The 25,852-nt window shown below is 47.4% G+C and overlaps 2 protein-coding genes across 8 annotated transcripts in view; one reads left to right on the top strand and one right to left on the bottom strand.

Moving 5' to 3' along the window:
• Positions 1 to 23,390, top strand: part of NTAN1 (N-terminal asparagine amidase) — a 37,530-nt gene extending 14,140 nt beyond the window's left edge. For 2 of the 5 annotated variants that reach the window (XM_032269623.1, XM_032269622.1), the window contains 6 exons: positions 268 to 341; positions 2,613 to 2,666; positions 3,154 to 3,207; positions 4,153 to 4,250; positions 5,817 to 5,930; positions 6,279 to 6,621. In XM_032269623.1, the coding sequence (XP_032125514.1) occupies positions 268 to 341; positions 2,613 to 2,666; positions 3,154 to 3,207; positions 4,153 to 4,250; positions 5,817 to 5,930; positions 6,279 to 6,455 (571 nt within the window). In that variant the 3' untranslated portion in view covers positions 6,456 to 6,621. Of the gene's footprint in view, positions 1 to 267; positions 342 to 2,612; positions 2,667 to 3,153; positions 3,208 to 4,152; positions 4,251 to 5,816; positions 5,931 to 6,278; positions 6,998 to 22,231 lie in introns of those variants that run through there. The other 3 variants (XM_032269620.1, XM_032269619.1, XM_032269621.1) reach the window with 3 other exon arrangements.
• Positions 2,106 to 25,852, bottom strand: part of PDXDC1 (pyridoxal dependent decarboxylase domain containing 1) — a 69,538-nt gene continuing 45,791 nt past the window's right edge. Inside the window, exons 13-24 of one of the 3 annotated variants that reach the window (XM_032269616.1) lie at positions 22,719 to 22,769; positions 19,235 to 19,298; positions 16,424 to 16,512; positions 15,298 to 15,403; positions 12,995 to 13,166; positions 11,582 to 11,700; positions 11,186 to 11,307; positions 10,136 to 10,228; positions 9,962 to 10,058; positions 8,968 to 9,072; positions 8,268 to 8,500; positions 2,106 to 3,685 (exon numbers count right to left, since the gene is read on the bottom strand). In XM_032269616.1, the coding sequence (XP_032125507.1) occupies positions 3,395 to 3,685; positions 8,268 to 8,500; positions 8,968 to 9,072; positions 9,962 to 10,058; positions 10,136 to 10,228; positions 11,186 to 11,307; positions 11,582 to 11,700; positions 12,995 to 13,166; positions 15,298 to 15,403; positions 16,424 to 16,512; positions 19,235 to 19,298; positions 22,719 to 22,769 (1,542 nt within the window). In that variant the 3' untranslated portion in view covers positions 2,106 to 3,394. Of the gene's footprint in view, positions 3,686 to 5,738; positions 5,981 to 7,440; positions 8,501 to 8,967; positions 9,073 to 9,961; positions 10,059 to 10,135; positions 10,229 to 11,185; positions 11,308 to 11,581; positions 11,701 to 12,994; positions 13,167 to 15,297; positions 15,404 to 16,423; positions 16,513 to 19,234; positions 19,299 to 22,718; positions 22,770 to 25,852 lie in introns of those variants that run through there. The other 2 variants (XM_032269617.1, XM_032269618.1) reach the window with 2 other exon arrangements.

The raw sequence follows: 25,852 nt of genomic DNA, 5'->3' as shown, positions 1-25,852 counted from the left end.
CCTCACTGCTGCATGGAGGCGGCCTCATGTTTGTGTTTAGATTCGGATCCCTTCAGTCATCGGGGCCCTCAGGCAGGGTCCCCAAAACTTCCTATTGGCCTTAGAAGCATGCTGCAGATACCTTCTTTTGCGGTGGCACGAAGAGGACCCGGAAGCCCTGCTGTAGAACAAGGGCTCACGGAAGCTGAGAGTGAAAGTTCAGAGTGAGACCAGCCCATGCGCTGGTGTCTCGTTCTGGCCTCTGACCCCTGTCCCATCTCTTGCCAGGCTGGAAGTGCACCTCGTGGGAGGCTTCAATGACGACAGGCAGTTGTCACAAAAACTCACTCATCAACTTCTTAGTAAGTTCACTGTTTTTTTTCCACCCCCATATTGGACATAAATTTGTACCTGTTTTTGCTTCGGTTAAAAATCCCAACTGGTTCTAAACCTTAGATGACACACCCACTTGGAGCAGCGCAGAGCAACAGACTGGCCCAGCTTGGAATTTCACAGACGGAATAGCATGGGCCTCATTTGTAGAGGGTAAGGGTAGCAGGGGTAGGGACAAGATTTTCCACTAAAGTAGCAGTGGATACATTCCAAAATCGTAAGTGCTCTAAACTGTGTGAAAACAGAACTACCCTCCGTTCTAGCAAAAATGTCCATTTTAATCTGCAGAAAATTAAAATACTGATACCATTTTTCCCTATTAGCAATTTTTTTTGAGATGGAGTCTTGATCTGTCGCCCACACTGGAGTGCAGTGGCGTAATCTTGGCTCACTGCAACCTCCGCCTCCCAAGTTCAAGCAGTTCTCCTGCCTCAGCCTCCCGAGTAGGTGGGATTACCAGCGCTCACCACCATGCCTGGCTAATTTTTGTATTTTTTTTTTTTCTTTTTTTGAGACAGTCTTGCTCTGTTGCTCAGGCTGGAGTGCAGTGGCACGATTTCAGCTCACTGCAACCTCCACCTCTTGGGTTCAAGCGACTTTCCTGCCTCAGCCTCCCGAGTAGCTGGGACTACAGACAACGTGCCACTACGCCTGGCTAATTTTTTTGTACTTTTAGTAGAGAAGACAGGGTTTCACTGTGTTAGCCAGGATGCGCTCAATCTCCTGACCTTGTGATCCGCCTGCCTCACCCTCCCAAAGTGCTGGGATTACAGGCGTGTGCCATCGCACCCGGCCTATTTTTGTATTTTTAGTAGAGATGGGGTTTCACCATCTTGGCCAGGCTGGTCTTGAACTCCTGACCTCAGGTGATCTCAGGTCCCAAAGTACTGGGATTACAGGCGTGAGTCACTGCACCCTGCCTAAATTAGCAAATATTTTCAAAAAATAAAGATGATATTGTTCTGTGTTGACTATCCACCAGGCCATGAGGAAGGCTTCCTCATACAATGGTACAGCCTGTCCAGAAAGCAATTTGGCATCATGACTTAACTCTCTCCCCCCAACCCCACCCCCCTGCCCGAGATAGAGTCGCACTCTGTTGCCCAGGCTAGAGTGCAGTGGCTCAGTCTCGGTTCACTGTAACCTCTGCCTCCCGGGTTCAAGCAATTCTTCTGCCTCAGCCTCCTGAGTGGCTGGGATTATAAGCACAGGCCACTACATCTGACTAATTTTTTTTATTTTCAGTAGAGATGGGGTTTCACTATGTTGGCCAGGCTGGTTTTGAACTCCTGACCTTAGGTGATCCGCCTGCCTTGGCCTCCCAAAGTGCTGGGATTACAGGCATGAGCAACCACAACCGGCCGACATAACTCTTAAAAAAGGTTTATACCTGGTTGGGTGTAGTGGCCATAATCCCAGCACTTGGGAAGCCAAGGCAGGGGGATCACCTAAGGTCAGGGGTTCAAGACCAGCCTGGCCAACATAGTGAAACCCTATCTCTACTGAAAATACTAAAATTAGCTGGGTGTGGTGATGCATGCCTGTAATCCCAGCCACTCTGGAGGCTGAGGCAGGAGAATCGCTTCAACCCAGGAGGCGGAGGTTGCGGTGAGCCGAGATGGCGCCACTGCGCTCCAGCCTGGGCAAAAGAGCGAGACTCCATGTTTTTTTTGTTTTTTTTTTTTAAAAAAAGGATATAACATTGTCTCTGTGGTCAGCTCTGCTGAGCACGGAAAAATTTGGATGTAACATTGTCTCTGTGGTCAGCTCTGCTGAGCACGGAAAAATATGGAAGAAAATTAACAGTGCTAGGATTACGGATGTTGAAAACTGACTTATGCTTTCCTGTACTTTTCAAATCTGTTACAGAGGCCAGATTTTTGTTTTTACAACTCCGATAATCAGGAAAACAGGTTACTTAGGAGAAAAGTAAAAATCTATGAATCCATGGGTCCCTGCAAAACTCTCAGAATGAAGAGAAAAATGGGAAGGCTCAGCCCCAGCTCCTTGGGGCCTGAGGCTGAATGTGGCCGTCTTGTGGCGGTCAGGGTTCTGCAGCGTCAGCTCCCTCGGGTCTGGCCCCAGAGGCTGGGCTGTGGCTGCTTGGGCGTGGGCAAGAGGGTGTGGGGCAAAGCACACTCAGCTGGCTGCTGTCCCTCCTTGTCCTTGGCTTGCTCAGCAGTTTGTTCTGGTAACTAGAGGAGCTTTTCTGATAACCAGTCTTAAAATTCTCATCGTAGGTGAATTTGACAGGCAAGAAGATGACATTCACTTAGTGACATTATGTGTGACAGGTAAGTTCTGCTATTTGTCCCAAAGCGAAGCTGTGCATTTCAGGACCATTTTGCCCCCAGCCTTGCAGCGGGACCAAGCACCGGCACATACTGCTGTCACTGCTTGGCCGGCGTCTGTTCCAGCTCTTGCTGTGGTGGGATGGCCATTGCCACGGTGCCCGGTGTCAGTTCCAATGCAGCCCCCTCAAGTGTGCCTCGTCTCCCAGGAAGGAGGGCACTGGATCTCACAGCTGCCACCTGTGTGGCAGATGGGGTGCATGGAGAAGGTGGGGTGGGATTAGGGACCTCTTCTGCATATGCCAGTTTGTTCAGTATAAACCCACCCGCCTTGGGGTAGGGCAGGGAAACAGGGTCACAGTCCCTTTCAGTTTCTGGGATTTTCCTCCCTTTCTGCAGTGAGGGGTTCCTCCTTGGCCTTTATCATACAAAATAAAAATAATTGTTTGGTATTTGTTTAAAAAGTATCTTAAACGTTTTTATTTTGTAGAATTAAATGACCGGGAAGAAAACGAAAACCACTTTCCAATAATATATGGCATTGGTAAGTAGTGTGCATCTTTGTGGGTTGGAGGCTTGGCACATGTGCGGTTAAAGCTAATTCAGCAAACCACTGCTGTCAGGATGGGACAGCCTTGGGTTCAGATCCCAGCTCCGCTGAACATCTGCTGTGAGACCTTGGGCAAGTAGCTTAACTTCTGTAAGCTTTACCTACAAAATGGAGATAATGTTCATGTCTTAAGACTTTGAAGAAGCAGTGTGGTAGCAAATAGTATAGGCCAGGCCCATCCTTCCCAGGAGCTGGGGAGCACCTGGCCTCTGTTTCCTTCTCTCCCCAGCACGTCAGGCAGGTGTGCTTGTCTTCTGCCAGTGCTCTGGGGGAGGGAGACAGGCACTGGAATTTTTTTATACCTCCGGAACCGAGGAAAGTTTTGCTCGAGAACCGAAGTTGTCCAAAGTGTGAAACTATCAGGCTGAAGAAAACTTAGAACCATCCTCCCTGCTTGACAGCCCCAGGACTCCTGTGGAAAAGGCATGAGATTGGCTATATTTCAGAGGCCTTCTGCTGTATTGGTGATATTTATTTCACAGGTGTTCACTGTCTTACTCTCTTTAACTTCGTGTATAAAATACGAAATTGTGAAGATTCCAACAGAACAATAACAGTTCGCCCACCTACCCCTGGCTGTACACCAGTAGGGCTGACCAGAGAGGTTTTGCTACTTGTCCAAGTGCAGGAATGGCTGCTTCCCATGTGGAAAGCAGCTCTTGGTTTAGAACAAAATCTCACCGAGTCCAGCTCAGGCCTGACTGAAATGCGTGCGGTAAGGGTAGCATTTTCCCTCTAAAGGGAGGAACAGCTCCAGACACTTAGGAGCCATTCTGTTCACTTTCCTAGCTTTCTCTTAGGAGTGGTGGGAGAATTAAGACTGCAGGCTTTCCACTTTGGTCTTTTGTTAATTCAGAGTCATCTTGTTGTCCCTCACAGCTGTCAACATTAAGACTGCAGAGATTTACAGAGCCTCCTTTCAAGATCGAGGTCCAGAGGAGCAGCTGCGTGCTGCGCGAGCTTTAGCAGGAGGACCAGTGAGTTTGAAATCATCTTTGTGTTAAGGGATTTTAAAAAGGTATCAAATGCCAAGGCCTTATCAGTCTTAGAAAAGTCTATGTTGTATGTCAGCTTCTTTTTAGCTGTAAATTACCGAGGATCAGCACACACATATGCCCCCTCCCCACACTCTCTCTCAGTAATGAATATCTTTAGGTCATGAGCTCCAGACTCCAGTTCTCTGCCTAAAAGGTGTGGGAGGTATGTGTGAATCCAAGCATCCGAATTCAAAGAGAACAAACTTCTGTTACTTAGTAAGAGCTTTCCTATACGTAAAGTTCCTGCAAATAGAGGAGACCTGGGAAGCAGGAGAGAAGTTTTTTTTGGATCAGGTCACTAGAGAGCAATTTGCTGGAACAATTTAATTAACCCAACAGAATGATCAAATTAATTAAATTACACTGTGATTTTAAAAGTTTGAAAACCCAAAGTGTATAAGGCATTTGAGGAATGGGTGAAAGAAGTCTTTAAAAATGCTCAAAGTGTGAAAAAACAGAAATCTCATTCAGGCCACCCCAAAGAAATCTGCTCATTTATGAAATGCTGACATTTAGTGTTGGGATTCAGAGCGATTTGTTTTGCCAGCCCTTCTAACATTTTTAGGATTTCTCAAGGAGCATAATGGCCCTAGTTTAGTTAATATTCAGAACCTATTTCTGTCTGTTACCAAAGCTGAATATATTGCTGGGTAAGGTAAGACTACCACTGGCAAATTTGGGAATTCAGGGAATGGATCATTTGGCAAATCAGGTTCTTTCTTTTGTTGGGGCACCAGGCACTGTATGCTTTTTTTGCTTTTTTTTTTTTTTTGAGTCAGAGTTTCGCTCTTGTTACCCAGGCTGGAGTGCAATGGCGTGATCTCGGCTCACCGCAACCTCCGCCTCTTGGGTTCAGGCAATTCTCCTGTCTCAGCCTCCTGAGTAGCTGGGATTACAGGCACGCGCCACCATGCCCAGCTAATTTTTTGTATTTTTAGTAGAGACGGGGTTTCACCATGTTGACCAGGATGGTCTCGATCTCTTGACCTCGTGATCCACCCGCCTTGGCCTCCCAAAGTGTTGGGATTACAGGCGTGAGCCACCACGCCCGGCCCACTGTATGCTTTTAAATTGCAAAGCGATCAGTTGCTTGGGGTATAAATAATGAGGCAGTGTTCTCTGTGGCAATGAGGAACACAGACTTCAGTCAGATGCACCTGGCTTTGAGGTCCAGCTCTGAGGCTTACCAGACAGGCGACCTGGGAAATGGGCCCCGTTTCTCTGAGTCTCAAGTTTTCACCCCAAATGGGAAAAAAACACCCTTGTCTTGCAGGACTGTTGTCAGCACTAAACAGCCAACAGCCACGTATGGGACCCACAGCCTGCAGTAGCAGATACACTAGATGTGTTTAGTAGGTGGCAGCTTTTGGTATTAGAGACAGTTTTTAAGAAGCTTATCAGGCAGATAAATTCCTGAAAGTGCTAGACTACACTGGAGCTTGCGTTGCTGGGAGGGTGTGAAAAGTGGGTGACATTCTTCAAATTCTTTGACACGTTCTTTTCTAGATGATTAGTATTTACGATGCAGAGACAGAACAAATTCGTATAGGACCGTACTCCTGGACACCATTTCCACATGTGGATTTCTGGTTGCAGCAAGATGACAAGCAAATACTAGAGGTGAGAATTTACAAGCTAAGTTTTAAATCTGTGGACCCTGGTTTTCCCACCTGTAAGACAAAAGAGTTTAGACCAGGTCATAGCTGCTTTCCCTTCGGCGTGTAGTAGTTACTTTTTGGATGCCACTGACCCCATTTAATTTGTGTATCAATTGGGCATATGTCGAGTCCTAGATGGAAATATGTGTGGGTAAATCAGTAAGCAACTTTTTTCTTACTAATCGATGCCACTCCATTTCTTACGTATTTTACTATATATATTTATGTGTCCAAGAATAAAGATGCTTCGACATCTTTATCAAAGCAGGGCCGAGCAAGGTGACTTATGCCCACCATCTTGTGTTTTCAGAATCTTTCCACTTCGCCTCTGGCCGAGCCACCCCACTTTGTTGAACATATTAGATCTACCTTGATGTTTTTAAAAAAATACCCATCTCCAACTAATACATTGTTTCCTGGAAATAAAGCCCTAGTCTACAAAAAAAATGAAGATGGCTTGTGGGAAAAGATCTCTTCAGGAAACTAAAAAATAGGAATTACCAAAGAAAGCACCTTCTTGGCCTGACAGAGACCATGGGCGGAGCTGGCAAGAATCTGAATTTGGAACCTACATCCATTGGGTCTTAGGTCTCCTTCCTTTCTCAGTGTCTTTCAAATGACTTTCAAAATAAAACCTTATTTTGGCAAAGGCATTTGTTGAGACTTTGCTTTACTAAAAAGTTCATCTCTAGCTAGCTTTTTTTGGTCAGCAGAGAAGAACCTATCTATCTCCCACTGGTAGATAAGCAGCTATTTCAGATACTTGGGTAAGTCTTTTATAATAAGGTTTATAAACTGATTCACTGGTAACAATTTCAAGAACCTTTATTGAAACCAGCATTCAAATAGTATGTCAAGGGTGAAATGTCTCAGCAAAACCAATTTAACAATTCCAAATATATATAAAAACATTTAATCTTGTTAAAGGTGATAATTTACCCCAACCCTATTTTATCTGCTATACTTCATTGCACCAAATAAACAGGGAAGACTTTGTTTAATCATTTGCACCAAAAAAACAAAACAAAACAAAAAAATCCCATCAAATCAGAGTGTAATTATAGGCTGAATGTGGTATAACTAAGGCTTCCAGTACTACAGTCCACAAACCCAGTGTGAATTCCCCATTTTCAGGTCTCCCAAAAGCTTGACTCTGCTGGACTAAGAAGGCACAGGGGCCAGTACTTCGGAAGAGTAGTAACGGGCAGTAAGAGTGAGCTTCTACTGACTTAAGCAAGGAGCCTGGCTGATCAGCATGAGAGAGTGCCCTGCTGGCCTATGACCGAGTTGGGCCCAGGTGAGGTGCCAGGGCAGTAGAAGCTACAGGAGCTTCTGTAGGGGAAGGTCAAAGGGTACTTGCTTTCAGATTTTAACCCAGGGGGGTGCGTCACAGCACCTGGAATAGCAGGCTCTAAGGGTAGCATCTATCAGGTTTTTTAGATACTAAACATAAAAATGAGCACAGTTGGTACTTGTGTGCCAATTTAAAAGCTTTACCAGTATTTAAAAATATACATATATGGTCAGGAGGAGACTTTACAGTTTCTCTGAATAGATCAGTCCTTAAATTTGTTTACAAACAAACAGTATACAAAGGGAGAAGTGGGTTTGTGGCAGGGCACAGTCCCCGACAGAAGCCCTGCCACAGCTCAAGTGGACACAGTCCTTACTAAGTCTCCAGGAAGAGCAGCAGCGGGGGATAGTCGGAGAGGGCTTCTGATGCTCTGATTTACACTCCCCAGAGCACCCATGCTCCTTCAAGCCTGGCAGTCTAGTTGTGCATTACAAGTTTATCACACTAGAGACCGACTAACACAGACAACAAAGGATGCGGCCAGTCTTGCCTCTCTGAAGTGTCACAGAGAACCTGGAGAGTGCTAACGAAAAGCTGTTTACCAAAAAGTTGCCATGTGCAACCTCATAACTTCTGCTTATGTTTAGAAAGAGCGAACGTTCAAGTGGCAGACACTTGAAATTCTAAGTGTTTTTTTGTGAATAAAAAGTGTTTACGGTAACCTAGGAAAAAGTGGTATTACTACAGCTGAGTAGGACAGCATACAGTTCCTGGTGAGTCTACACACACAAGAGGTTAGACAAGTTGACTGCCCTCCTAAAAAGCCTACTTTTCAGGCACATATTTGTGCAAAAATCCCAGTGAAGCACAAATAACAGTAATTTCTATTGTATTAGTATGTGGCACAGTTCACATTTCCGGTATCACTTCTCTTCCCTGAAACAATACTCAGTACAGTCTCAAACCACACACTGAATCTTATCTTAAGCTCTCCAGTCCTTCTACCTGTGGGTGGTCAACTTCTGGGCGCAGGGCCCCCTTCTTGAGGGCCTCGGTCTGGTCAGCGTGCCGAGGACTGGGAGCCCCTGGGTGTCCCTCAGTGCTGCTGGCCTCAAGGGTCATCTGCTCCGGCCCGCCAGACAGGTGCTCCACCTTTTCTAAGTCTTCAATGTGACTGACTGAGCTGGTCTCACTCAAAGCATCTGAACCTCGCAGGGACCTTTTAAAAGGCTTCTGGCCTAGAGAAAGGGTAGACAGACGGCGCTGAAAGCTCGGTGAGTATGCTTCTGCCACACAGGCTGTCTGTGCAACAGGTAATTGCCTTATTTTACAACACGGCTTCAGCAGAAAACACTACTGGCTCTGAACTGTTTGAAGAGAAAACCGGGAGCTGCTAGCATGACACCAACACGTGCTCCACGCCGGGCATCTCTGCAGCCATCTTCACTAGGAAATGCCCGGGAGGGAAACACCACAGTGACGGTGTCATCTTCAAGACCCCACACTTCCCCCTTGGGGTGCTACCAAGGGATTTCTCCAAGGATGAACTCCTTGGCTACTGAAATGGTTAAAAAGATGGTAGTAGTTGGTCTTAAGTGAAGATACACAGACCTCTGGAGTTAAAGAACCCAGAAAACAAAGGAATGCAAGTAACAGCCAACAGGGGAAACCTGTTACCTGAACTCTGCATGGCCGTGTCACGTACCTGGAAGTCTCTGCTTGGTACGAGTGCCCGAGGGCGTCGGAGGTGGGGTGACTCCTGCACCTTGTGCTTTGTAGACATATATAGGTTCTGTGGACTCCAGACAGCCTGCAGGAGAGTAGGGAGCTGGGGTGGAAGCTGCAGGCACAGGCTGCCTTGAAAACACGCCACCTGCCCTCACACAGCCTTGCTCCCCAATAACCTTTCAGACACTGAGCCTGCCACAGACTGGTGTAGACGCGGGCACCAACGAATGTGCCAAGAGAAGGCTGGCTCCCAGGGCCAGTACTGCCAACACTGGCCGGCAGTGCAGCGTAAGTGCACCGGGGGAGCCGGGCCTAACAAATGCACTGAAGCCACAAGAAGTGGGTGCCTCTTTGCTGAAAGCTAAGGCTTGGCAGATCAGAAATCAGATTATCTTTTGCTTTCATGACAATGTAGTAATCGTTTTTTTGGGGAAGAACAAAGGGTGGGCCTCGGGTGGAGGAAATTATTTCCGTGGTAGAAGAGGAAAGGAGGAGACCTAGACTATAACATCCTCCCCACACTCCAGCGGCTGCAACGCTTGCTGGCTGCCCAGGTCAGAATAAACCATGCCAGTGCTCCACGCTTCAGTCTCTGCACTGCTGCTTTCAAAAGCAGGCCTGCTGGGGCAAAACATACGAGGACGACAAGTATGAGCCCTGAACCAAAATGCCCAAGACAGCACCCTCAGAATCTGCACGGCTGAGTGGGCGTGTCCTCATGGCCTTGTGGTGGCGGCAGCCGTGGGGAATGGGTAACTGCTTCCCTACTGTTTCAGGCGCCAGGATGTGCAGGGAGGACGACAGGGCACAGGGTCAGCCAGACCATGTCTCCTCAGATGCCCAGCCCATACCCAGCGATGAAGAACGGGAACCAGGCCGGGCTTCTCAGCGGGAGGAGTGTTGGAACCCAAGGGCATTCGGTGAAACCTCCCAAGGTCAATGAGACCTGGGCGGAGGCTACGCTCTCCTACCTGCTGTCAAGTTAAAAGTTCTTCCCTTCTGTAAAGCCTGGACTGGAGAAAACCAATTCAGCACGGAGCCCACGACGGGGATCTGCCGCAACACCCCCTGCAAGACATGACCGGGGCTCTGGGCTGCCTGGCCTTGCGGCGGCACCCCAAACCTGCTGCCATCGGCAGCCTCACCTCTTCCAGAAGCCGTTCCTCATTTGCCTTCTGCAGCTCGACCTGAGCTTCCTGAATGCCTTTCCGAACCACTTCTGTCATGTTTTCCAGAAGCTGTGGTAAGACCAAGAAAGGCATTACTTTAAGCTTCTTGCCTGGGGCCCAGAAGAGCTAGTAACGAGGCACTGGGGGAATTTTCAAAAGCAGGTCAATGAAATCCTGCACTGAAATGCCAGTGTAAAAAGAAAATAGAAAAACAAAGACAAGCAGATGAAATGCTCACAGAGGCCCAGGCAGACACACCTTAGTGACCAGCCTCATTGGCTGGGAACAGAGAAGAAATAACTATTTATCACCCAAATGGCATATCAGGTTAAAAAAAAAAAAAAAAAAAAAACAGAAAACAAGCACTGTTCAATATTCTTCAAAACACAGAAGTCAGAGTCAGGCTGGGAAGAAACCTTGAGTCCACCCAAGAATGAACAAAGCTGGCTTTCAGCCGCATTTCCAATGGCATGCGTCTCCTGTCAGAGCAGTCTTACCTTGGTCCCTTCCTATCTCCTTTTGAGTGATTTTTTTTAGGGAAGTAATCGTTTGTTTGGAGGACACCCTGTCAGCCTTGTTGCCTGGTCCTCCACCCTAAGGGACCCACAGAAGCAGGTCTATCCCAGGTGGGAAGTGCTGTGGGGGAGGAGTGTGGGGGAAACCACACACAAAGCAGCACCTGTTTCATTCACCCTCAGGACCCAGCTCCAGAGCAGAAGTCCTCCCTGACCTTGGCAGGTAGGGGTGAATGTGTCTGCCTGTGTGTCTAGCCACCCGCCCTCTTCTCCGAGGCACGGTTACTGCCCAGCGTGGCTATGTGGATCTTTCCCCTGAGCTTGTGTGTTCACTGGGGCACGGGCCGGGTCAAACCCATTTGGCATCACTGATGCCTGGCACAAGGCCCAGCTTACAGTAAACACTGACAGAGAACGAGCAGACGTCCTGAGAGCAGCTCCTTTCCTCAACACCCCGCTGTTTGCTGGGGCAAAACCTGGAAAAGGAATGAACACTGAGGGGACCACAGACCCTCGAGTTCTCCTCTATCTCCCGGGCTGTGGCCGCAATGGTCTCCACGAGCTCCGCAACGTCAATGTCGTCGCTCGCCATGCCCACGTACAGGCAGCTCTTCATGCTCTTATACTCAGGGCCTGCAGAGGAAACGAGACAGACTTGGTTCCAAGTCCTCTGTCGTGGGTGAGACGCGGGCCCGCTCTCCTGTTCAGTGGCCTGACCATGCACAAAGGGGTCTCCTCCTTGGAGATTCTCATGATGGATGGAAAGGCGTGGCAAGGCTGCAGAAGGGGAGGGAGGTCTCAGAGCCGGAGAGACTCTAACCCTCCAAGAGATGAGCCATATTCCTTAAAGCCAGTTAGCAAATGTCCTTCCAAAGGTCACAGTTGACTTATAAAAGTAAGTAATTACCTATTTTAAATGTTAGGTCAGATTCCAGCTCATTTAACTTTTTCAGGAGTCCAGCATGGATTTTTTCCCCCTCAGGATCTGATTTCAAAGTGCTCTTATCATCATTAGCATGTTCATACCTAAAACAACATTAAACGACAGCATTTCAGTCTGAAAGATCAAATGTCTCTTCAGACACAGGATTAGAGGTGGTGTAGAAACCTCTAGATAGTAATTAGCAAGACAGTAGAGCAGAACCAATGGGCAGAGAGCTACTGTGAGTGTCTCCAGACCACAACCTTTCAAGAATGCCACAGGTTTACAGCTTGCCAGGAGTAAAGGAAGAGTCACAGGAAGGCCTAATTTTTTTTTTTTGAGGCAGGGTCTCATTCTGTGGCCCAGGCTAGAGTGCGGTGGTATGATCTTGCCTCACTGCAACCACCACCTCCTGGGCTCAGCTGATCCTCCCATCTTAGCCTCCTGAGTAGCTGGGGCTACAGGTGTGTACCACCACCCCTGGCTAATTTTTATATTTTTGTAGAGATGCGGTTTTGCCATATTGTCCAGGCTAGTCTCAAGCTCCTGGCCTCAAATAATGCAATCCTCCTGTCAGCCTCCCAAACTGCTGGCATTACAGGTGTGAGCCACCATGCCCAGCTGAAAGCCAAAGTCTTTAGGTCCATGTAGATAGGGAAGACAAGGTCTGGAAGTCTCACGTGCAATACAAAAAAAGACTTGCCTCACCTCTGAAGGCGACAGAAAGCAGCCACAGGACTGTTCCCACAGAACAAGAAAGGACAGGGGAGTTCTGTCTCCTCGAGAGCTGGTCCTTTTTCTTTTTTTTTCTTTTTTGAGACGGAGTTTCGCTCTTGTTACCCAGGCTGGAGTGCAATGGCGCGATCTCGGCTCACCGCAACCTCCGTCTCCTGGGTTCAGGCAATTCTCCTGCCTCAGCCTCCTAAGTAGCTGGGATTACAGGCACGCGCCACCATGCCCAGCTAATTTTTTGTATTTTTAGTAGAGACGGGGTTTCACCATGTTGACCAGGATGGTCTCGATCTCTTGACCTCGTGATCCACCCGCCTCGGCCTCCCAAAGTGCTTTTCCTTAACTGATTTGCAATTCTCATTATGCCCAGGTGAGCAACCACTGTCAGTGATATATACCCGTCCGCACCTTCTCCTAGGCAGCCGAGAGTCGGCGCTTACAGACAGAACATTCAGCAACTCCCCCTCCCTGAGTGCCATGGTGAGCCGAATCGCCTGCTTGCACTGTGCTTTTGTAAATTCCCAGAAAATCAAGCTGCATTTTCATGAAACAACCATATTGTGACTACACATTCATCTTGGATTTCTAAGCTGGTTCAGAAAATGACCCACCCATGTTCTTTATACAGCAAAGTCTCTAACATCAAGTGGCAGGCCAAGACTTTACCTGACAACCCCTATTCCAGGCCAGTTAGGGTCATCAACGTATAGGAGACCTGCCGTTCCTTCCACCTCCTGCTTGAACTCTTCGCGCAACTGGAGCGTGCAGCTCAGCACTGGCAGCTTGCTTTGTATGCAGGCCACAAGCTGATCCACATCCTCTCCCCGAGTTCCTAAAACTGAAGACGTTCACAAAATGTCAGAGAAACGCTCGAGACGGTAGATGACGAGAGGGCAGAGCTCCCTCTTCCACTACTGGGAAGGTCAAAAGCTCGAGGTACTCCAGTTACCCGGTGCCGTGCAGATTTTTTAAAAAGCCATTCAACCCCGACAAGGACGAATTAGGGTTAGAAACTGACACAGCTGGCTGTACCAGGTGTGGACTGTTTCTTTCACAGATGTGGCCCACAATGACACACTCCAGCGTTAGAAATCACTCTTCCCATAGAAAGCCCACTTCTGGCAGGCTGCAAACATCATACCACAGGTTCTCTGTATACATTACTATGATTGAGAGAAGGAAAGTACTGTGGGGGGTTGGTCCCCACACAGGAAGCACAGGGAGATGGTGACAGCACCAGGCCTCAGGGGCTCACTGGCTTGCTTTTGCAGTGTGAGAGACTAAGCCTCTAGAGCTGTGGCCAGTGCTTTGGGAAGCTAAGGCAGGAGGATCACTTAAGGCCAGGAGTTCAAGAGCAGCCTGGATGACATAGAGAACCTATCTCTATGAAAAAGCAAAAAAAATTAGTCCAGGTGCAGCGGCTCACACCTGTAATTAGTCCAGGTGCAGTGGCTTACACCTGTAATGCGGTGGCTCACAACTTTGGGAGGCTGAGTGGGGCGGATCATGAGGTCAGGAGCTCAAGACCAGCCTGACCAACATGGCAAAACCCTGTCTCTACTAAAAATTTAAAAATTAGCCAAACATGCTGGCAGGTGCCTGTAATCCCAGCCACTTGGGAGGCTGAGGCAGAGAACTGCTTGAACCCGGGAGATGGAGGTTGCAATGAGCAGAGGTTGCAGTGAGCCGAGACTGTACCACTGCACTCCAGCCTGAGCGACAGAGCGACACTCCATCTCAAAAAAAAAAAAAAAATTAACCAGGCGTGCTAGTGTGCACCTGCAATCCCAGCTATTCAGGAGGCTGAGGCAGAAGAATCGCTTGAACCCAGGAGGCAGAGGTTGCAGTGAGCTGAGATAGCACCACTGCACTCCATCCTGGGTGACAGAACAAGACTCAGTCCCCCCAAAAATAAATAAAATAAAAAAATTAGCCAAATGTGGTGGCACTTGCCTGTAGTTCCAGCTCCTTGGGAGGCTGAGGCAGGAGGATTCTTTGGGCCCCAGAGGTTGAGGTTGCAATGAGCTATGGTCAAGACACTGAATTCTAGCCTGGGTGACAAGTGAGACCCTGTTTCTAAAAAAAAAATAGTAATAACCAAAACACAGATACCCAGGCTCCATTCTAGAATCTCTGGAGGTGGGCAGCCATTGGTTGTGTCTAAAGCTCCCCAGGTAACTGTGATGTACTGCTAGGAGGAGGAACCCTTGCAGTGGAAAACCAAGGGTCACAAGACATCAAAATACAGGGATTCCGCTTGGGCAACATGGCAAAACCCCATTTCTACAAAAAATGCAAAAGCTAGGTGGGTATGGTGGCTCATGCCTGTGGTCCCAACTACTCAGGGCCTGAGGTGGGAAGATCACTTGAGTGCAGGAGGTCCAGGCTGCAGTGGGCCATGACCCTGCCTCTGCACTCCAGCCTGGGCGACAGCAAGACCCTGTCACAACACAAAAAAAGAGAATTCAGGTGATTTTTTTTTTTTTTTTTTTTTTTTTGAGACGGAGTCTCCTCTGTTGCCTAGGCTTAAGTGCAGTGCAGCAATCTCAGCTCACTGCAGCCTATGCCTCCCGGGTTCAAGTGATTCTCCTGCCTCAGCCTCCCAAGTAGCTGGGACTACTGGTGTGCACCACCACGCCTGGCTAATTTTTTATTTTTTTGTAGAGACAGGGTTTCGCCATGTTGGCCAGGCTGGTCTCAAACTCCTTACCTCAGATGATCCGCCGGCCTCGGCCTCCCAAAGTGTTGGGATTATAGGCATGAGCCACTGCACCCGGTCAATTCAGGTGACTTCTGAAGTCTCATTTTGATTCTGAGAAGTTACATGGGAACGCTAATCTACCTAAATTTAGCTCAAAAAGAGAAAAAGCCCTTCCAAAAACAGATGCTGATAACTCTAGGAGAACGGAATATCCTGAAGGCAAGCAGCCCCACAACGAAAGCAAAGAGCATCCACCAAGCCTGCTTACCTGCTGCTGTCATCAAAGGGCTGAACCGCACACATGTGCCGTCAGCTTCCAGATCCATGACTGTGAGGCCACTTGCAGGCACCAGCTGCTTCAGCTGTTCTCCTAGCTGTGGGGAGGAGGACAGAATCAACACCTCCTATAATGAGGGACTCAGACTTCTTCAGGACCCACCCTCATCCAGTCAGCCCAGACCAAAGAGGCTCCCGGAGAGCTGGCTCCTTCTCATCTTTTGACTGTCTCTGAATACTTAGGGCAGCTTTTTTAACAGTAAATTTTACTTTCTTTTCTGATTAATAAATACAAGTTCATTGTAAAAAAAAAAAAAAAAAAAAACCTAGGAAATACAGGTAAACCAAAAGGAGAAAATAACAATGGCCCACAATACATTGCTATGCGACACCCACTGTTGCCATGTGGTCTATCCCCAGTGTCTTTTCTTTGTGCGACTGGCGGGGAGGGGGCTGTATTTTTTGTTGTCATGAAACACGCTACTTGACAGTGCTTAGTAACCTGCATGGTTTCATGTCTTTTATGGTGACAGTTCCCTTCTGCCTGAGACATTCAGCTCTGTAGTCCCTCACGGCTGTGCTCTGCCCCAGTGTGGATGTGCCATGACTTATCTGCCAACCCCATTAGGCGGGGCGTGTCCAGCGTTGGCTAGGACCACTGCTGTTGCTGCTGCCGCCCCCTCACTGTTCACAGCACCCTTCAGACTCAAACCCTACAGCTGCTATTCAGGGCCCAAAAAGCTGCCAAAGCACAGGGCCTGGCTCCACACCGCCAGCCGCAGATGCTCAGCAGACTCTCTGCCTGGGGGTCCTGGCAGTGCTGCCCGGCTCACCAGACCCATGGCAACTGCCCTGCGGCCCACGTTTGGCATACTGTCTCACAGCCTTATATGGCAGCAAGGAAACTGAGGGAACGATGCTGGAGACTGGCCAGAGACAACCCAGCTCATGAGGCGGTGACGGAACCGGGAACAGAACCCCAGAGCAGACCCAGCACCGCAGGGTGGCTCCTCCTGTAGGCCTCAGCTCCCATACACGAGCATGTGTCACCCTCACCAGCAGGTCGGACAGGGATGCCCAGGGACCTGAAAGGGAAGGCAGGCGGCTGCACTTCTCACCCAGCGATTCAGTGCGTCACACGAGTGCCTCTCCCGGCCGACTGCTGAAGGTGTCATGTTGGGCGCTGGGACAGCTTTAAACACCGGATCTGACACCAAAACACAGAAAGGGAGTCACTCCCAGAAACACAGCTGACCGAAACAAACACTATCCCAACCCCACATCATTCCCATCCCAATATTAACCCAAGGGAACAGACTCGTGTTACTCAATTCAAAATGTATCTGACAGAAGGGTTACATTTCCTTTTTTTTTTTTCCTCGTGATCTATTTAACATTTGAATACATTCACATAAAACAGAATTAGTAAGTTCATTTTTAAAAAGGTTTGCTTTCAAGGGATTGCAAGAGAAAACAGCCATTTTTGCTGTAAGTTACTAACTAGTCTACCGAGCACTGTGCGAGGTCTGTGAGAGCGCCACGATCATCCAACTCGGCTTTGTGGTGGGTGCCACCCATGCCAGGCACATGGGACGGAAGGCAGGTAAGGTGTCTGTCATCTTGGAGCTTACGTTTTAGTTGAGGAAACAGACCATAAAGAAAGAAGACCACTCCATGTGGTTGTTGGTGCCACGAGAGAAGGCAGGGGCTCTGATAGAGTACGATGCAGCCCCCTCAGGCAGGACCGGCAGGAAAGGCTCTGAGGAGGTAGACACTTAGTGGCGACTGAAATGGTCAGGAAGAGCCGACACCAGAAGAGAGAAATGTGTGTGAGGCAAAGGGAACGCCAAGTGTGAAGGCCTCACGGGAGGAAAGAGCAGAGTGTTCCTGGAGCACAGAGAAGACTGGTCTGACTGACGCGCGTCAACAAGAGGGAGAGTGGCAGAGGGGAAGTCAGGGCAGGGTGCCAGGCCTCATGGGGCGTGGTGAAGAGCCTGGCCTTTGTTCAACTGAAACGACAAGATACCCATGGGCTCTGGCCAGGGAAGTGGCACTGATACGGGAGTGCTGGGAAGGGAAGAGAATGGTCCCTTTAAATGACACAAAAGTGGGGAAGTGCTGGGGAGAGAAAGGTGGGTCCCTGGCTAGGGCTCTACACCCACGGACCTAGGTGACGACAGGCATTCCTGCTTTCCCCCAAATGTTGCATTTCCCAAGACCACGCTGGCCTGCCACACCCCCATCCTGGGCCTATAAAAACCTGAGACCCTAGCAGCCAGATAGAAGTGGCTGGATGGTGAGAGGAACACATTGGTAGAGGAAGACACAAGAGGCTGGTCATGGAAAGCAGGCCAGCAGAAGAGCACCCCAACAGACACCAGTAGGCCAAGCCATCGACTGGCGAAACGAGGTGGAGTTTGGCCAGGGCCACCAAGCACCCCAACTCCAGGGGAAAACCATCTCCCTTCTGACCTCCACATCAGCAGAGAGCCACTTCCACTCAATAAAACCGGGCACTCATTCTCCAAGCCCAAGTGTGATCCGCTTCCTCTAGTACACCAAGGCAAGAACCGGCGATACATGAATCCCTCTGTCCTCATGATAAGGAAGGGGGTCTAACTGAGCCAACTAAAACGAGCCACCTAAGGACGGCTAAATTAAAAGAGCACCCTGTAACACGCCCACGGGGGCCTCAGGAGCTGTAAACATTCGACCCTAGATGCTACCGTGGGGTAGGAGCCCCACAGTCTGCCTGTCTCTATGCTCTCCTAGAGGTCTGAGCCACAGCCGGGCAGTGAAGCCACACCCCCATTGCATGCACTGTGAGGAGGACAAGGGAACCTTTCCTGCTTCAACACCATGTGACTTCTGCTTACAACCCTCACTCTGCCAGGTGGAAGATGGTCTGGAATGCGCTGTGCAGAATGTAGGAAAGTCTGAGATCTGTTGAGAGGTGACAATGGCCATCCAGGTAAAAAAGAGTGGTGCCCTGGACTAAGTTGGTGGCACCTGGAACTTTTTTTTTTTTTTCTTTTGAGATGGCTGGAGTGCAGTGGTGTGATCTTGCCTTACTGCAACCTCCACCTCCCAATTCAAGCAATTCTGCCTTTGCCTCCCGAGTAGTTGGAATTACAGACGTGCACTATGACACCTGGCTAATTTTTGTATTTTTAGTAGAGACTAGGTTTCATCATATTGGCCAGGCTGGTCTCAAACTCCTGACCTCAGGCAATCAGCCTGCCTCAGCCTCCCGAAGTGCTGGGATTATAGACATGAGCTACCGCACCCAGCTAAGACCCACAAATCTTTATGTTCAAACAACTCTCAGCCATTCCAGGACTGTCCAGGGACTGGCATTTGGGAACCCAAACTATTTTGGGAACCCCAAACTATTTGCTGATTGTTTAATCACCGCAAACTATCGGCAAAATGCTAAGGCATTTCGAGCTGAAGTTTTCATAAAAATTGTTACATTTTTCTGAAATGATGACTGAAGATTTTAGGAATAAAAATATTTTCAACTATCTATTTAAGTTGAAATAGTATCAAATTCAAAGCCTTTAACACAGATATGAAAATAGCCCTGTTGGCTGAGTGCAGTGGCTCATGCTTGTAATCCCAGCACCTTGGGAGGCCGAGGTGGGAGGCTCACGAGGTCAGGAGATCAAGACCATCCTAGCCAACGTGGTGAAACCCTGTCTCTACTGAAAACACAAAAATTAGTCGGGTGTGGTGGCACATGCCTGTATTCCCAGCTACTCAGGAGGCTGAGGCACAAGAATTGCCTGAACCCAGGAGGCAGAGGTTGCAGTGAGCTGAGATCATGCCACTGTACTCCATCCAGCCTGGTGACAGCGTGAGACTCCATCTCAAAAAAAAAAAAAAAGAAGAAGAAGAAAGAAAATAACCCTCTTTTAAAAATCACCTACCTGAGCCTGGTAATTCCTGGAAAAATCTGAATACCACCACTGGGGAGCTGAGCTCATCTTCTACCTGGAAGAATGGAAGTCTCATATTAAACTCCAGACACCTTCAAAACAAAATGCTGAGTTCGAAAAATAGGTTAGAGATGCTCTATTTATAAATAAACACATTAAGAAGTTCAAATATTTCAGTTGCTAGAGAAACAAAAATCAAATTTTTAAAAATAACTATGAACCAGCCCTGAGAGTCTACTGTGAATTATAAGCTATGTGACACTGGTACATTGAAATTAAAGCAGGAAGAAATTTTAATAAGGGACAAACACAGGTCTAACATTAAAGATTAAAACTAGTAAGAAGCAGTAACAGGAGACTCAGTGCTGAGAGAGCCCGTGCTTTCAAAAATCCCAGAAATTATGCAGGATTTATTGAAACTTAATTTTTTTTTTAATAGATGGGGTCTTCCTATGTTGTCCAGGCTGGTCTTCAACTCTTGGCCTCAATTAATCCTCCTACTTTGGCCTTCCAAGTGTTGCGATTACAGGCATGCCTGACCAACTAGAATTTTTTATATTTATAGAAAAAAGGGGGTAAAACAAGTACTTTGTTCCCCTTTGTAAAACTTTTGGAACAAGATGCAAATCCTGCTGGCAATGTAGACAAGCACAGCTGAGAACTGCATCTATGTATTTTCTAATATATGTGCTTATTATTAAGACAGGCCACAGATGACTAACTTCATTCATGAGTTTCCTAACAGATGAAAACCTTCACTGCATTATGATAACCTGGCACCAAGTTCCTGTTCTGCATCAAGCAGTATACCCTGACCTGGTCAAGCCCCTGAGGTCAGGGTACCATGAGCAGCCATGTCCTTGGCAGCCTCTGTGGTGCTTACAGGGGCGTGTGGGCGCCCTGGGGGAGAAGATCTCTAAGCATCCAACAATTCCAGTACTATAACTCTAAGTCATAAAGCTTCTGTTCCAAGGCTCTGAGTGTGATGACTCACTGGCAGGGCCACAACAGGAAACGCTAACTTGGAAAGACAGGAAGTGGTGGCCCAAGATCTTTTCTCCTAACTTTTCAAAGGACCGTGTGTACAGGATTCAGATCAAGCAGGATATGAATTCTAATGTGTTAGTTATTTACGGAGCCAGTTCCTGTGCTAAGCGCCTTCACATCTATCATCTTTAACTTTCACAGAGACAAATAAAATGTGATACTTTAAAAAGTATAGGCCGGGGCTTAATATTTAAATAGGGGAGCAAGACCAATAAGCAAGCAGGAACAAAAAGGCACCAAAATAATCCACCCATTCTCCCATCCTTAGTTAGGAGAAGGCAGAATGAATTGAGTGCCAAAACTTTGATGTATATTATGATCATCTTTTCTTTTTCTGAACTCAGTATTTGAACTCAGTAGTCTCAAATGTCAACATGTGTCTAAGAAATATTACACAGGACTAGAGGCACTTCCGGTTCAAGCGATATGGTAGACTGAGCCAATACTGAAATCATCAATTCCGAATATCGAAAATATTGGATTAAATATAACCAAGAACCAAAAAAAGGCTAAAGTATTGCTGGGCTCACACAAAAAAGGGTGAATCCACAAAGAAGAAGAAACAGAAAGATGACTGTAAGCTGAACAGCAGGGGGTGAGGAGCATGTCTGGGGCTTGGCACTGGGTTTTCAGGGCAAGGGTCTTGGGTAAGGCCTTGACAAAGCTTCTATAGGAAAAAACAAACAGATTTCATTTCGGATAGTAAAAAGTGGATGAAGACGACCCAGGGGATGGAGTGATGTCTGACAGTGAGAAGTTATCTTAGGGGGTCAGGAAAGGCCTTTCTAAAGAGGTGAGATTTGAATCAGGATCTGGAAGATAAGAAACCAGTCATTAGAAGAATTGGTGTACCCCATGTACAAAGGAGACTGTTGGGAGGGCTGAAGGAAATACGCATGTGGTACCACGCACACGTTTCACAAGCAGCAGCTGGGATGGTGGAGATGATGCTGCTGATGATGATGACAAGCCACAATGCTTCATGGTGTCTGCCAATTACTGTATGCTCTACTGAAAAAACAGCCACTGGAAGCAGGGACAGAGCAGGCCTTCTGCCTGGGCCAGTGTGGTCTACAGAGATGCACCAAAACAGCTGGTGATTAACTAGCACCACTGGGTTGCCCGACATGAGAACGAGGGGGTAGTGAGGACTAAGGAAGAGCTGAGTGGGATCTGCACAGCAGGGGCGGGAAAGCAGACAGGCCCAGCACCGCCTGCATTCCTAACAGCTTGCTCAATCTAGGCCATAATTTGCATTTCTGTTTGCAATCAGAGGAGTCCAACCATCTTTGACAGTGGAGCTCGTAGGCCCCGAAAGAAAATGACTCAATGTCACAGGGCCAACCTGTGGCACTGCTAGAAGCAGAGCCCAAGCCTCCTACATTCATTCCTTGTTTCTCCAGCAGTCCACGTCCTCATCCAAGGCTACAACCCCAATCCCAGCTACAACTCGGGTCAAGTGGCTCAAGACTCTAACTCAGAAGGCAATGCAGGAGTAGCCACCCCCTTAAACCAAACCATTTTTAAAATTTTTCTTCCTTGAGACAGGGTCTCTGTCACTCAAGCTGGAGTGCAGTGGCACAATCTCGGCTCACTGCAACCTCCACCTCCTGGGTTCAAGCGATTCTTTCACCTCAGCCTCCCCAGTAGCTGAAACTACAGGCGTGTGCCACCACACCCAGCTTTTCGTATTTAGACCAAACCATGTTCTAAAAGAAAAATAAGCTCTACTAACTTGAACCCCAAATACACTCAAATACTAGTTGTAAACTTAACCATACCTTGTAGAATTGTCAAAGAAACACTGAATGAACCTATCTAAATCAGAATTTGACATTATTTCCTGAAGTTCTAAAATACAATGAAGCAAAACACAGAAACATTAAACCTGAACTGATCCTCACTCTGGCGGTTACCTCTCCTAAATCCTTATTTGTCTAGTTATGCCTAGGGAGCAATCTCTGCTGGATTCACTTCGGGAAGATACAGCAGAAGACAAGGGCAGGACCATGTGCTTTTCTCTTTCTCTTGCTTCATGCAAAGGAAAACTCTGATGGCAGAAGGTTTCAGAAAGAGAAGCCCAAAGCACTGTGAGATACAAAGTGAGTTTTCATTTCAGGAAGATGGGTGTGCCTAAGGCCTTGGGCATCTGAAGTCAATGGTATTTACCTCCATGCAATTCTAAACATTAACACAATAAATGAAATATATGAAAATGACCGTAAGAATTAAACATTATATGCTACAAATTTCTTCACTTCAGGCTCACTGTATAATTAGGTCATAAATATAGGCACAATTTTTGTTTTTTTAGTGGAGCTACCACAAATCCACTGAAACGCATCCAATGTGGAGAAAATCATTCTAAGTTGCTGAAGTTTAAAAAAAGTTATTTGTTTTGAAAACAGATGAAATGATAATAGTATACCAAGATCTTGATGTAGTTCACTTTCTTCAAACTTTCCTGCAACCGTTGACTCTGCAAATGACAAAAAATAGCGCATGTAATTTCCTTAGATGGACACAGCACACGAAGAAGCAGTTTTTACGAGGGGCTGTGGAGGTCTGCAAACGCAGATCTCAGACAAAAAGTCAAACGCGACTTGGTGGTTTCTAAGTTCAGCCACCCGTTTTTGTATTTCGACATCTGCAAATATTCCCCAATTTTTCATTTAAAAGTTACATGTAGTAATTCAAGAAAAGCAGCTTCTAGTAAGACACAGGAATCTGTTGTATTTGCAGTGTAAGTCTGTCTTTCATTCAAAAGCTACTGAGTATAAACATGTGCAAGGCACAGTACCGAACACTGGGGGAGATGACAACTGAGAGGCCACGGCGTGCTCAAGAGCTGGCAATAAGAGCACAGACTGCCACTTACCACCTGCAGGACCACAGGTAAGTCACTCCATCTGCCAGTCACCAGCTATTTAACCTGTCTGCTTCAGTTCCCTCAATTATAAAATGGGGAGGATGGTATCTATCTCATGTGGCTGTAAGGATGAAACGAGCTGATATACAATAATATAGAATACAGCAAGTGCTTAGAAACAGGGTCTAGAATGTAGCATTGCTAGACTAATGTCTCAATCCCAGTCCCTCATCACTAATCGTATCTAACCCATGGGATTGGAGTACATTAATTCAACAGATACTGACTACTGGACAGCAGAAAGTTGCTCAAGAAAATTCCTTTTTCCTTTTTCTTTTTTTTTTTTTTTTTTTTTTTTTTAAAAAGACGGGGTTTCACCATGTTGGTCAGGCTGGTCTTGAACTCCCGACCTCAGCTGATCTGCCTGCCTTGGCCTCCAAAGTGCTTGGATTACAGGTGTGAGCCACTGCGCCCGGCCTTTTTTCTTTTTCTTAAAGAAAACTAATTCTGGTCAGGCGCTGTGGCTCATGTCTGTAATCCCAGCACTTTGGGAGGCCGAGGTGGGCGGATCACAAGGTCAGGAGTTCAAGACCAGCCTGATCAACATGGTGAAACCCCGTCTCTACTAAAAATATAAAAATTAGGGCCGGGCGCGGAAGCTCACGCCTGTAATCCCAGCACTTTGGGAGGCCGAGGCGGGTGGATCACGAGGTCAAGAGATCGAGATCATCCTGGTCAACATGGTGAAACCCCATCTCTACTAAAAATACAAAAATTAGCTGGGCGTGGTGGTGCGTGCCTGTAATCCCAGCTACTCGGGAGGCTGAGGCAGGAGAATTGCCTGAACCCAGGAGGTTGCGGTGAGCCGAGATCGCGCCACTGCACTCCAGCCCGGGTAGCAAGAGTGAAACTCCGTCTCAAAAAAAAACAAAAACAAAAAAAAATTAGCTGGATGTGGTGGCCTGTAGTCCCAGCTACTCAGGAGGCTGAGACAGGAGAATCACTTTAACCTGGGAGGCGGAGGTTGCAATGAGCCAAGATCATACCACTGCACTCCAGCCTGGGCAACAGAGCCAGACTCCATCTCCAAAAAAAAAAAAAAAAACTAATTCTGAATATACTGTCATCAGTGGACATTACCTTCTGGTGAATTTGCAGGGATCAAATGAAATGCTGCATGAAAGTACTTCATGGTGCCTGACACTGAGGTGAATGTTCAGTAATTACTACAGAAGAGAAAGGAGGAGAGAGAGTGAGAAGAACAGGAAGGAGGAGGATGAGGGGAGAATGCTGATTTCCGCTCTCAGAGAATGTATGCTCCACTGTGGACTATAAGGCATAGATATATACAGATTGCCATGTCTGGTAAATGTCCATGCCCTTTAATATGCATTTAGCCTGTGAGTCAGCAGCAGGGCAGCGTTCGAATCCCCGGGAAGATGCCAGAGCTGTGGTGACCTCAAGGGTTTGGCAGTTAATGGCATTATTATTCTCCTGCACTCCATAGCCAAGGGGAATTGAAAAAATCTCCCCTGAGCGCCTAAACCATCTCTAAACTAAAGTACTAAGGCAATAAAGGCTTCTTTTTCCTAAGAGCCACATCTCACGACATGAGCTAATAGCACAGTGAGACAGTTTTCAAAAAATGCAGTGCTTTTGTAAACATGAGCATCAATCTTTTTTTTCTTTTGAGAAAGGGTCTCACTCTGTTGCCCAGGTTGGAATGGAATAGTGCAGTAGTGCTATTTGGACTCACTGCATCATTGACCTCCTGGGCTCAAGTGATCTTCCCACCTCAGCCTCCTCAGTAGCTGGGATCACAGGTGTGCGCCACTATGCCTGGGTAATTTTTGTATTTTTTGTAGAGACAGGGTTTCGCCACATTGCCCAGGCTGGTCTTGAACTCCCGTGCTTAAGTGATCCACCTGCCTTGGCCTTCCAAAATGCTGGGATTACAGGCATGAGACATCCTGCCTAGATCAGTGCATAAATCTTAAAACTGTTAAACTATCCTAACTTATCATGAAGCAAGGGACTACAGCTAGAGCAGTATGAAATTACTTATTCTTGTGGGTTTTCTTTTTGAGACGGAGTCTCGCTCTGTTGCCCAGGCTGGAGTGCAGTGGCGTGATCTTGGCCCACTGCAACCTCCGCCTCCTGGGTTCAAGCAATTTTCCCTATCTCAGCCTCCTGAGTAGCTGGGACTATAGGTACCCACCACCATGCCCAGCTAATTTAACAGAGACAGAGGTCTCACCATGTCAGACAGGCTGGTCTCGAACTCCTGACCTCAGGTGATTAGACCTCAGGTGATCCTGATCTCGGCCTCCCAAAGTGCTGGGATTATAGGCGTGAGCCACCGTACCTGGCCTATTTTTCTTAAATGAAGAAATAATACTTGAGGCAGTGCCAACTCCCCAAGAATATATTTAAAACAAAGATTTCAAGCCTTATGCATAACTTACTATATGAACACACGCTACCGCAAAAGCTCCACCTGTATTTGCTCTTCGAGCCCTCCTAGTAATCCTGTGTTGTATGATTTCTACTTCACAGGTAAGAAAATGGAGATGACACACTTCTGAGCTTAGGCAAGGCTCAGCTCTAACCCTGAGTACACATGACCTTGTTCTTTTGTTTTCTAAATGCTATTTAGAAAAGTCTGAATGTTTATGTCCCCACAAAATTCCTGC

The sequence above is a fragment of the Sapajus apella genome, unplaced genomic scaffold (genome assembly GCF_009761245.1).
Source record: "Sapajus apella isolate SASKATOON/1434 unplaced genomic scaffold, GSC_monkey_1.0 scaffold196, whole genome shotgun sequence".
In the NCBI taxonomy this organism is placed as follows: Eukaryota; Metazoa; Chordata; class Mammalia; order Primates; family Cebidae; genus Sapajus; species Sapajus apella.
Note: the sequence above shows the minus strand (reverse complement) of the source record. Positions and strands in the feature narration are given on the sequence as shown.